The sequence below is a fragment of the Astyanax mexicanus genome, chromosome 25 (genome assembly GCF_023375975.1).
Source record: "Astyanax mexicanus isolate ESR-SI-001 chromosome 25, AstMex3_surface, whole genome shotgun sequence".
Taxonomy (NCBI): domain Eukaryota; kingdom Metazoa; phylum Chordata; class Actinopteri; order Characiformes; family Acestrorhamphidae; genus Astyanax; species Astyanax mexicanus.
The window spans coordinates 115,212-128,144 of record NC_064432.1 but is presented as its reverse complement, the minus strand read 5'-3'; the positions used below and the strand labels follow the sequence as shown (position 1 = coordinate 128,144).

Below are 12,933 nucleotides of genomic sequence, written 5' to 3'. Positions count from 1 at the left end.
AAGTACTGTGTGTTTATATATATATATATACCACTATTTATTTATCCTTTATTTATAACCTGCTTAGTGTTGCAAAAACAAGATAAAAAGTTTAAAAACTATTTAATTAAACAATTAAAATAATGTTTTAACATGGAGGACTTTTATTTTTAAATAGAGTTTAAGGCTAAAACTGAACCCTCCGGGTCAGTAGGTGGCGACAGTGCGCTTTCAGTTGGTCCTCCAGCAGCAGTAAATATTGTAAATTTAGTTTTAGTTGTTGTGCAGATTTGATTATTAATGTGAATTTCTGCTGTAAAACAATAAAAAAATAGTGTAAAAAGTGCTGTGGTGTTTTTTGTTCCCTCCGCATGACTGTGTTTGTATGTTGTTATTAATTATTTTGTTATTTAACGTATAATAAAATAAAGAGACTTTTATTGTGAAGTATGACTGAGCGTACTGAGTGTAGTGAGTGAGTGTGAGCTGCTGGTTATTAATGGTATTTAATGGTGAAGACCCGCTGGTTGGTGTGGTGCAGATGTTATGGAGGTACCCCGGGTGCTGCGGGGTGCGGGGAGGCCGGCGCAGAGCGGCGGTCTGTGGGTATAAACCCGGTGCTCTGCTACCCAGAGATATCTGCTATTCAGCTAACCGCACTGCGCATGCGCGGACAGCACTGTGTTTTTATTAGGTATTATATAATTCAGTTTTATTGAGTGTATTTTACAGTCTGAGTTTAGTGTTTTTATAGTTATCGGCAGTGTTAGCAAAGTATATTATAGTATATATATAGTTATATATATATATATAGTTATTTAGGTTAAATAAATTTAAAAATAGCCCATATTTACCATGATATGTGTTTTAGGTCCTTTATTTTGATATATTTTAATACCTGTTCCTATAGCTTTCTCTAATCAATGTTTTATCCTATAATAATATCCTCCCTGCTGTTTTATTCAGGCAGATTTACCTATAAATACATTAGTCCAATTTTTTATTTGCACTAAACGTCTTTAAAGAGACTCACTTTTAATATACTAAACCACTGCAACAAAGCTGCCAAAATTCCAGCCAATCAGGACAACAGGCAACAGGAGTATGATAAAAATGCAAAAACAAAGGAAATCTGTAAGGAGCAAATACTTTTTCACACCACTGTATATATATATATATATATATATATATAATCAGTGACATTAGGAAAAATTTTCCACACGAAAATTTTGTTTTTTGCCTCCGATTTAAAAAAAATATCTTTGTCCACACAAAAATGCCATACAACTAAAAACTAAAAAACTCTATGAATAAATTAAAATGAACAAGGATTTTCCAGACATGCTGAGGTTTTCTCGCCACTCCTCAGAAACAACTACTTAATTTTCTAAACTATCCCACCAGACGCCTTGTCCAGAATCTCCGTTTACAATACGGTTTATTAAAATGTAAACGTTATTAATCCGCAAATCACAGAGAGAACAAAACCAATCCAGGCAAAAAAGCTCCACCTTGGAAGACGTATTCGTGTGAACGGAAGGCTAAAACGGAGACAAAAACCTCTTTTATATCCTTTGTCTTGCCCCAACTCAAGAAACGCAAGAAACTCTGACCCAGAAAGAAGAGAATACATTGAAATGTGATGGAGACAAATAGATAATTGCAGAGTGTATTAAAGTCTTTTAAGAAAGTAACTCATGTAACACATATGAGGTGTGACATACATCTGATATTTTTTCTTGCAAAACATTCAAAGTGTAACATACAAATCATAAACTGCTGATACTGAAATATTGTGTCCATTAAAACCCACAAAACGCTGATAGATATCAGGGTTCAGAAATGATTAACATCCTTTAATAATATCTTTTTTAATTTTTACATTTTCTTTTATTTCTCTTGCAGAAATATTTGAAGGTCTGACTCCTCCGGTTTTTCTCTGCTGAGAGGAACGCTGCTGAGACTCAGACACTGTTACTGTTAATAGTTTAATAGTATAGTGTTATTAGAGTATCACACAGAAAAATGGTGGATCTTCAGGAAATATCGTCTGATTTTATCCACACTGATGCGTCTCCCAGCTTAAAACAGGACAGCGTAGTGAAGGAGAAAAATCACCAGTGCTCTGAGTGCGGAAGGAGCTTCGCTCACATCAGTAATCTCCATAAACACCGGCGCGTTCACACCGGAGAGAAACCGTATCAGTGCCCGGACTGCGGGAAAAGCTTTGGTCGAGGGCAGAGTCTCAGAAGACACCAGCGCATTCACACTGGAGAGAAACCGTATCAGTGCTCACAGTGTGAGAAAAGTTACCGATATCAAAGTCATCTAATAGAGCACGAGCGCAGTCACACGGGCGAGAAACCGTACCAGTGCGAAAAGTGCGAAAAGAGCTTTTTGCGCAAGAGTGGCCTTCGAGAACACCAGTACGTTCACACAGGTGTGAAACCGTATCACTGCTCCGAGTGCGGGAAGAACTTTTCTCTACGCACTACTCTGCTAGCTCACCAGCAAATTCACACCGGATACAAACCGTACTACTGCGCAGAGTGCGGGAAAGGTTTCAAAGACGTGCACGATCTCTCAGTCCACCAGCGCGTTCACACCGGAGAGAAACCGTTTCTGTGCCCCTACTGTGGAAAGAGCTTCACTCTGAAGCGTAGCCTCCAAATCCACCAGCGGATTCACACCGGAGAGAAACCGTATCAGTGCTCAGAGTGCGGGAAGAACTTCAGCGACCCGCGAGATCTCCGCGTCCACCACCGCGTTCACACCGGAGAGAAACCGTATCAGTGCCCGGAGTGCGGGAAGCGCTTCACCTGCAGCAGCAGCCTCCAGGATCACCAGCACATTCACACCGGAGAGAGACCGTACCAGTGCTCCCAGTGCGGGAAGACCTTCAGACAGCGCGGAGCGTTCAGATCTCACCGACACCTCCACGCTAAAAAACAGAGCGTGACGGAGCGTACAGAGCTTCCCGACGCTGAGGAGGAACCTGCAGAACCCTTGACCTCTGAGGAGCAGATAGAGCAGCAGGATCCTCAGCAATAGCAGCTCTATGAACTGATCACCTCTGGGTTTCAGATTCTTTAGGATTCGCTGCAGATCTCTGATGAAGCTGCTCTTGGTCCTCAAATGAGGTAAAAACTTCTTCAGGAAAGGTTCAGACAGAATCCAGAACTGTGATTCCCCAAACAAAATGGACCAGAATTATCCAGTGTGAATTTATTCATCACATACTGCTGTCTTTTTTATATATATTTTCTTCCTTCTGTCTCTTTTTTCTTATCTGGTTTCATTATATGATTGCTGACCCAGCTGGCATTTCAACGTTGAATAAATGTTGAATCAACATTGATCAACATAGATGTTATGGTTGAATCAACATTGAATCAACTGTTGTATTTGAAAAGTGAATTAACGTTGATATAGCAACGTTGTTTCAACGTCATATGTTCATCCTTCAATAAACCATAGCTCACTAAAATGAGAAAATCCTCTGGTTAATAATAAACTTACATCACTGCAGTAAATCTACAGAATATAAAGAATGTTCCTCACCACTACCAATCTGATTACTGAACATCTGATCTCAAAAACACTAAAACAGTAAAACTAATAGAACATGAACATGATGTTAAATTTAAAAGCAGTTACTGCAAATAGAAGTAAAACTCTGTTTCATTCCTCCATCCAACCGTTTTTAGAAATGATATGGTGATGAAATGTAAAATGCTGATTCAAAAGGCAGAAGGTTGAGGACAATATGTTGATTCAATGTTAGCACAACCATTGACCATTAAATGTTGATTCACTCTTGTTTCAACGTTGAAACAACAACATACATTACTTTAGTCATATTTCGACCACATTTTAACGTCGAAGGTCGGTTGTGTGCCAGCTGGGGATGTTCATATTTTGCCGGCTGCAGGAATGATGAACCTGGCTGACTGGCTTCTGTCAGTAACTAGTGAGAGGCGGCGCACCTTTTTGAAGGGGGTTCTGATATTATTCTGTTGTTCTACTTTCCTGTATTTACCATCACAGAATTTAAAGGGGCGCTCACACAATTTAACAATGTATACAGTTCATAACCAGTCCTTGTCTCGAAGCCCTATAGGCAATTGATTGGTTTGCTTGCCTTGTTGCTATAGGCCTGGTGGTATCTCCGTTTTTTATACCGTGTCAAAACCTTTACAGAGGGCAGGGATTTGTGTAAAGCGTGCAAGATCCTACAAGTGGCTACGATACCATCAAATTCTGGGCAATTATTTAACTAAAAAACGATCAAATACAAAGATCAGTTTGGTAACAGCCGAAGTAAACACTGCACATGTTTACTGAGTGACCACTTTTGATGCCATATAAAAATATAGTAGTAATACACTCTAATATTAAGATATTTTATGTGGCAGTTTTAGTTTTTGCCTTATTTTCTGTTTCCTGTTGTAGAAATGTATATACTATGATGATGATGCAATTTGAATAATAACATGTTCTTTATTGCTTTATTTAATTGTTGCAGTTCTGTGTTAAGAAATAAATTTTCCTGTTGAAATTTACACATCTGACCTGTTTTAAATTCTGCTTACTGATCAACACTGATGAGTTTGATTCATTTCTGTCTATAGTTCAGAAGGTTTAGGAAGAATTATAGATTTAGAATATTAACAGTATCTGATCACTTTCTCTTACATCTGGATCTGATACACAGTTCAGAAGATTCAGCACCTTCTGTCTGAACACATCTATTTTTATTATAAGTAAAAGTACTGGAACAGATAAACTTAAAGTAAATTAAAGTGAATACAATTTAATATTTCATTACAAATCCATTTCTTCCAATAATTACATATAAATGTACCACCCACTGACCTCACTAAATTATTTTTCTGTGATGTTTTTCAAGGCTGCAGTGGGTTTTAAATCAGTTGAAGTAAAAACAGTAAATCCAATTTATTTTAACTTAAAACTTTAATGCAGTTTTTGATGTTTTAATATTGCTACTAATATTACTGCTGTTAAGAAGTTCTGAACTTTAGCCAGTCCTGGTCCTGGAGGAATCATGTCCTGTAGATTTGTGTTTTCTCTGCTAAAAAAAATAAAAATACTTTATTTAATTAATCATTATTAATCAATCAAGTATCTCAGAGCAGGAGGGCTGAGCTAAACCACATAAATCATTACTTCTACTTTTAGATATTTACTGAATTTGGGCCCAACAAAAAAACACTAAAATGTGCAGAACAAAGGACAAAAATCCTATAAAACCTTTAGGAATCATGTAAATATAATCTATATAATTCAGTCAGTAGCATACACTGCAGAATATACAGTAGTACAATTAGTTTTTTTTCACATTATTTTAACCACCTTATTATTTAGTTAAGATCTGATTTTAAATGTGCTATATAAACATATGTGTTTAATTCGATGTTGAGAGACAAAATACATTAATGTTTTATAATGTGTTTTATTCTAGACAAAGTAAATGAAAGCTACTGTGACCAAATGATGAATAATATAAAATACATTCATTAAAACATTTCTTAATGCTTCCTTATAGAGTTTAAAGGATCTTTTTTATCATATTCCCTGTAACTGGTCTAAGTGATATTCTGCCTTTAGTGGTGTAAATGGTCAGTTTAGCATAACCATTCAGTAAAGGGTAACTACAATATTTAGTATTTCAACATTTTTTATTTTTTTAATTTTGGATAACAAATATGTTTACATACAAAATTAGATGAGCACATACAAGTATTTAACAGTGATTTTACTCTTTAAGATCTTTAGATATTTTTAATTTAGTTTCTGTTTTTTTTTTTTTTAGAAATTAACTTTCCATTTAGCAAATAACATTTTTCTGTTGGAAATAATATGAATGTCATTATGACTCAATAAATTGGAAAAGCATATTTTTGTTTTTTTCGTTTAAAATCATATTTCAGTAAAGTAATTGTCAGTATCTCTAGTTCCACTTGAAATAAATCCACATTAAAATATATAAGTTATATATATAACTGACTGTTTAAGAAAAACTAATGAAAATGACATATATTTATAATAATTAAGAACACAATGTACGTTAACCTATGTCTTCCAGGCAGTTACCAGAATTCATAATTTAACAAAAAACAAAAACACCCAAAAATATTACACTAAACATGTGACACTACACAGAGTTTTAATAAAGATCATTTATTATTTCAGTGTTTGGTGGAAATGCATTAAGTAACTAGTGGTGTAATAAAAAAGAAGAGAAAATTGAAAATGTGCATCGTGGAAAAATTCTATTGCATGTTCTGTTTATGAAACTTCCAACATTGTAGTGGAGTGAAAAATAAGATGTTTGAATTTTAAATGCAAAACGTCTCTGCAAAACAGAAATACTTTAGTAAAGATTAATTATTAATATTTCCTTTCTTAATGTCCTGCTAAGACAATCTTTAACTCTAGATTGTCTAAAAAGTGATTCATTAAGAAATAAAACAGCACAATAGTTTGTGTGGTTTGTTTACGGCTATAAGCTATATGCTTATGTGTAAAAACTAAAAAGGAATCTGTACCCTTAAGAAATGAAAGTACATTTTTTATTGTTTAAACACTTAAGAAATAAAAAGAAAGAAAAAAGTATCTTATTTTTTGTTGTTAATTTATTTTTTTAAATATTGTAAGAAAATCAAATTGTGGTTCATGAGCATCGTTACACCCGTTAACAGCATTTCCGAGTAGCATCACAGCGCTAACGCTCAGAGGAAAGCGCAGCGACTCGGTTCTGATACATCAGCTCACAGACGCAGCCTTGTGCTGATCCACATCACCCTAGAAGTGATGAGGGAAAAGAGAGCCATCTACTGTACTGTACCCACCCAGAGAGAGCAAGGCCAACTGTACTCTCTCAGGAGTCCGGCAGCTGATGGCAAGCTGCATGACTTTAGATCACTGGATCACTTGGAGCCCTAACCCAGTAGTAACAATACATTAAATTACATTACATTACATTTACATTAACATTCGGCAGACGCTTTTATCCAAAGCAAATTATAAATAATGTTTTTAATGCAGTTTTAAAGCAGTTTAAAGCCTGACTCGTCTATGGTTTCTGTCGGGTGTGAAGAGGCTGGTGTTTTTTTAGTGTACTACTGTGTCTGAAGCTCCGCCCACAGTCCGAGCAGCGGTACGGTTTCTCCCCCGTGTGAAGGCGCAGGTGCTTTTTCAGTGCGCCGCTCTCTCTGAAGCTCCGCCCACAGTCGGGGCAGTGATGCGGTTTCTCTCCAGTGTGAACGCGCTGGTGTTTCTCCAGGCTGCTGCTGTCCCTGAAGCTCCGCCCACACTCAGAGCAGTAGTACTGCTTACCCACGGTGTGAATGCGCCGGTGCGCCTGGAGGCTGCGCTGGACGGTAAAGCGCTTCCCGCAGTCCGAACAGCGAAACGGTTTCTCCCCGGTATGAACGCGCTGGTGAACCTGGAGGCTGCGCTGCACGCTGAAGCTCCTCCCACATTCGGCGCAGTGGAAGGGTTTGTCGGCAGTGTGAACGCGCTGGTGTTTCTTTAGGGTTCCGCTCTCTCTGAAACTCTTTCCGCATTGGAAGCAGAAGTACGGTTTCTCTCCGGTGTGAATGCGCCGGTGCGTCTGGAGGCTGCTTTGCGCCGTGAAGCGCTTCCCGCAGTCCGAACAGCGAAACGGTTTCTCCCCGGTGTGAACGCGCTGGTGAACCTCAACACCCTGTTTATCAGTGAAACTCTTGCCGCAGTCTGAGCACTGATACGCTTTTCCTCGCGTGTGCGCGCGCTGGTGTCTGAGATAACGACGCTTTTGATCAAAGGTCTTCCCACATTCGAAGCAGACGTGAGTTCTCTCTTCTCCCGCGTTTCCCTGCGATATTATTATCCTCCCAGAAGTTTCAGTGTGGAGAGAATCAGATGAAGTCTGCTGATGAGCTTCAGAGCTGATAGAGGCCATGATCTTATCAATATCAGCATAAATACATATACAGCTCTGTAAAAAAAAAAAAGAGCACTTAAAAATGATGAGTTTCTTTGATTTTATCAAATTGAAAACCTCTGGAATATAATCAAGAGGAAGATGGATGATCACAAACCATCAAACCACCAAACTGAACTGCTTGAATTTTTACACCAGGAGTAAAGCAGCATAAAGTTATCCAAAAGCAGTGTGTAAGACTGGTGGAGAAGAACATGATGCCAAGATGCATGAAAACTATGATTAAAAACCAGGATTATTCCACCAAATATTGATTTCTGAACTCTTAAAACTTTATGAATATGAACTTGTTTTCTTTGCATTATTTGAGGTCTGAAAGCTCTGCATCTTTTTTGTTATTTCAGTCATTTCTCATTTTCTGTAAATAAATGCTCTAAATGAGAATATTTTTATTTGGAATTTGGGAGAAATGTTGTCTGTAGTTTATAGAATAAAACAACAATGTTCATTTTACTCAAACATAAACCTATAAATAGTAAAATCAGAGAAACTGATTCAGAAACTGAAGTGATCTCTTCATTTTTAACAGAGCTTTATATAAATATATTTCTCCTCCTGAATACATCTCTGAAGGATTTTAATAAATATATTTCATGGTAAAGTTTATAGTTAGAGAGTGGGGGGCAGGTAACAAATGCTATTTTTTCAGTGTTCTAAGTAGTTTTTAATAATGTTTTTAATTTCACATGTATAAAACACTATGCTTAATAATAAAATGTATTTTAAAGTTATTTTGTGTGCAGAAATGTTAAATGTATGTAACTGTAGGTTATTTGGTAATTAATTATTCAGCAGTGTTTTATAGATAAGCTCGTGCAGCAGGTGAGAGAGCAGTAATGCAGGCTATTAGCTCTATGGTTATTTAACGCTATTATTATAATTAATATTCCCCTCGGTAACGCCCCTCCGCCACAGGACCCGGATTTAACCTTACCGTTGCTTCCAGCGCAGCTCCGTCCCGCCAGACAACCCGAGATCACCTATAATTACACTGTGCTACACTGTTACACTGATAGTACACAGATACAGCCACAGCTGCTTAATACAGAGACTGCACACTTTCTGACCCCCTCCCCCCCCTCCCCCCCCAGGTTACTTTGTATAAAAAATAAAAAATATATACTAAAAAATTAAACAAAGAAAATTTAAACAGTTAAAAGTCTTTAAAAGGTACTAAACACTAAACCCTAATTTCTTCTTCATTAATTTCTGAAATGTTTTCATATTTTTATAGTAATAATACAGTCCTGCTTAAAATTATTATAAACATTTTCTAACCTTTAAAAAAAACACTTTTATTGTGGTAAATTCTTTCTCTATAGGTGAGGATGTTGTGCAGTTCGATCGATCAATAATCCCGCCCCCCCTGCTGATGACATCCAATTATCTGTATCTCACCACTATCAGAGGCACACTGCTTCTGCTGCAGCTCAGCCAACAAGCTCTCCTTTCTGCCCCGCCCTCCTAAACCCATACATCACTGCTGTGCTCCTCCCAAACTATCCCTCCCAAATCAGGGGGTTTATTTACCCTTTAAAAATCCATTAATATGGGTTATTAAATAAGAACACAGAACACATGTGATCTGCGTATGTCAGTGATCTGCCTGTTAGTGGATGGATATTACTTTATATATTACAGCTACTGTACCTAAAACAAACTGCTGCTATTACATCATTTCTTCAAGTAATTCTATTATAAATGTAATATAAAATGTAAAAACATACAATTAAAATATATTAAAACAAATAAACAATGTTTATTCTTGTGGGAGGTTTACTCCTAGATCCAATATATAAACTATATATAACCATAGACTGTATATGAAGATGGACACCGTGTCGCCGTTCCCATTCATTCAATGAAAATGAAGCCAAAATCTTCCGTGTGGTGGACCTGTGGTGGCTTCACTTTTAAGAGACGATGCTCTGTCCAGCTATATACAGTCTATGTATATAACTATACGTAAAAGTAAAAGAGCCCAAATTCTATAAAACCATTAACTTAACAAGATTCAAGATTTAAAGAGTTTATTGTCATGTGAACAGTAAGAAACAAGACACTTCCTCGTATCAAGAAATTCTTCCTTTGCTCCTCACCAAGTATACAGCATAAAGATAAAAGTAGAAAATATACAATAAAGAAAGAAATAAACAAACTAAATATAAATATTAAACTAGTGTTAAATTTACATCTAGGATGGAAATATTTTAACATGACAACAGTAATGTGTTATTAAATATATTTATTTACATGCAATCTACAGCGGTTAAATATGAAAAAAGTGCAAAAAGTTCAGTAGTGCAATAATAACATTTCTTCAGTAAAGTGAAAATGTGCCTCTGAGAAATGTATTTGACATGTAAGCATGTAGAGAGTAATGATGCCAAATAGACTAATCTCAGAAAGTTTAGTAAAGTATTTTAATAAAAAGCAAAGTAAACCTGTATAAGTAGATTTCTCTACAGTAAACAGGTTCAGGCAGTAAAAATGCTGCATTACTGCTACTGTGAGCTGATTGATTGTTTAGAGATTTATAATAAATTTAGTTTTTAAAGCTTTATTATAACTCCAGTTTAAACTATTTAAAAAAACTATTAATAAAAACTAGGGAAAAATCATTTAAAAATGATTAAACATTAATAAACTCTGATTTTCTCGGTTTCTCATAAAAACGCATTCATTTCGGACTCTCTAAGGAGCGCCCCCTGGCGGCAAAGTAATCCCTGTACAGATCGTGTAGTGGGTATTCTCCTCTGTAGAGGATCTGTGGCACAGCGAGACAGTATCACGTAGTTTAGCGGCTCGCACTTCATAATAAAAGTCCGCGGGAGTTTATTAAAGCGTTGTCACTTCTGGTTGTTTTATTTTATATATTTAAAACACAATAAATTAAACACAGTAAATAAATACAGTAAATACAGCAGATATGAGACAGTTTAACAGAACATAATAAAGACATATTAGCTGATTTCTATAACCTTTATGGATTAGCTGTTGTAAAGTTTAAGAATTATATTTTGTGAATTATTTATTTATTACAAAGCCCACAGTAAATAAATTCACAATAAAGAAAAAATATATTTAAAAAAATATGTAAATAATTAATACATTTTCCTATGCCACTCTCTTCTCTGTACAGGTAACAGACCTGAATTATCTCCAGTAATTTAGGATCTTTTTAGGATCGTTTAGGATCATTTCACTCAGTTCGGTAATAGAAAAATACAGGAGGCTGATCTGAGTTCAGAATGTCTTTATATATGAGAGTTAAAAATCTGATCTTAGTACTGTGTTTATCCCTCCTGTTCTGTTCTGGGTTAAATTGACCAGTTTTAAAGTTTGAAGATCTAGGAAAAATAGTTTTTTTAGTATGAAACTTCTTCTGCTTGAATTAATTAATATAATCAACATATAATATTAAAATGGTTCATCTCACATATTTGTAATCACCCCCTGCAAAAAATAAAACAAGATTGCAATGTAAAATATTAGTTTTATGTAAAACTGTTGTGTTTTATATGGTGGTCTTTTAAAGTAATAAAGTAGTGGAATATAAAAAAAAAGTTTGAACATGATTTGTTTCATGAAAAACAAGTGAATTATTCTAATTGAAGCATGACCTGTTAGAGGTAAGGAACACAATTGCACTAAATATTGATAGAATAATAAGTAATGGAATGAGCAATGAAGGATTCACACTGATTGTTAGGGTTTTTTTGGTTTCAGATCATATTTTGGATAATTATATATGCACTGGGTCAAACTGACCCAGGAACATAATTATTGTTCCTGATAAATTAACATAACAGGAGGGTTAATGTGAACATGACACACAACACTGTCACACTTTTTAAACTAAAAATTATTATTTATTGCTCATGTTTATTATTTATATATTGCTCATAATTAGTCATTAGTGATTCAGGTGGTCCACCAAAAGTGGTGGAGGGTGTGCTCTTATACCAGTGGGCAAATGCCTGTAGATTGCTTCTTTCTGCCAAACGGCAGCGTAGCTCTGTTGCCTTAACAAAAATTCATATGTGAAAAATAATCATGTAACCATGTCAGAATCAGCTCACTGACCCTCCAGAACAAGTTTGGTAAATATTGGTGTTACATTGGCCCAAAAAACACCAAACATCAAATTAATGGTAATCTTTCTCTAATTATTATTATCTTTATCTAGTTATCTTAGGCTCCATTTTTAGACAAAATGATTTTATGCATCTTGCTGCGCTCATCTCTTTGGGACAAGATTTGTAAAGACTGGACTCATGGTTGGCCCAAAAAAACTATATCTAAATATATTGTTTATAATAAATAAATGTTTATAAATATATGTCAGTAGTAGTTAGTTGCAATAGAAACATAAATGTTTACTCTTATTTATCTTACAAAAGAAACTGCCTAATTCTACTTACTGGAGAAGCAAATTTTTTTGTTAAGCATGTTTGTTCACTTTTAATAGGAGCGCTCTAAAAAATCCAGCACTGCTGATTGGCTCATATTCAGACCCTGAGCTGCTCTTGGTTTCCTCTAGGCGGCGCCCGAAGCTATTTGGTGCTGCTGCATTTAAAACAGATGAGTTAAGGTGGAACGTCATGAAGATCCTAAAGATGGAGCCAATCAGCAGCCTAAATACTGGGTCTGAGGTGGTCAAAAAGAAACTAGATTCACCATTTGTGCTGGATTCTATTAAACCAGTGTTTCTCTAAACATTTTAGACCATTTTACCAATCACAATTAAACTATAACATTATATACCGCCTTAAAAATCATCCACAGGAACATGTGCTCACTAAATAAACATGAATGATTAATGCTATTAAAATATATACTCTAAATTCCAATAGAAATTCTCCAAAAAGACTCAATTTGAAATTCATGACATTTGAAGAGAAGTATTCTTTTATCAGACAGTGACAATATGTCTTTCTTTTTTA

The 12,933-nt window shown here is 35.6% G+C and overlaps 3 protein-coding genes across 14 annotated transcripts in view; 2 read left to right on the top strand and 1 right to left on the bottom strand.

Annotated features, from left to right (window-relative positions):
- apbb2b (amyloid beta (A4) precursor protein-binding, family B, member 2b) overlaps window positions 1-12,933 on the top strand; it is a 283,469-nt gene that overhangs the window by 204,473 nt on the left and 66,063 nt on the right. The window lies entirely within an intron of this gene.
- LOC103021999 (zinc finger protein 239) lies at window positions 427-4,541 on the top strand. The gene is made up of 2 exons (XM_007235525.3): window positions 427-673; window positions 1,885-4,541. Exon 2 carries the CDS (start codon window positions 2,005-2,007, stop codon window positions 3,028-3,030), a length of 1,026 nt encoding a protein of 341 aa, XP_007235587.3. The 5' UTR covers window positions 427-673; window positions 1,885-2,004; the 3' UTR covers window positions 3,031-4,541.
- Window positions 6,197-8,977, bottom strand: LOC107197012 (zinc finger protein 239-like). The gene is made up of 2 exons (XM_049472325.1): window positions 8,922-8,977; window positions 6,197-7,981 (listed from the first exon to the last, which is right to left on the bottom strand). The coding sequence occupies exon 2, from the start codon at window positions 7,943-7,945 to the stop codon at window positions 7,076-7,078; it is 870 nt and encodes a 289-aa protein (XP_049328282.1). The 5' UTR covers window positions 7,946-7,981; window positions 8,922-8,977; the 3' UTR covers window positions 6,197-7,075.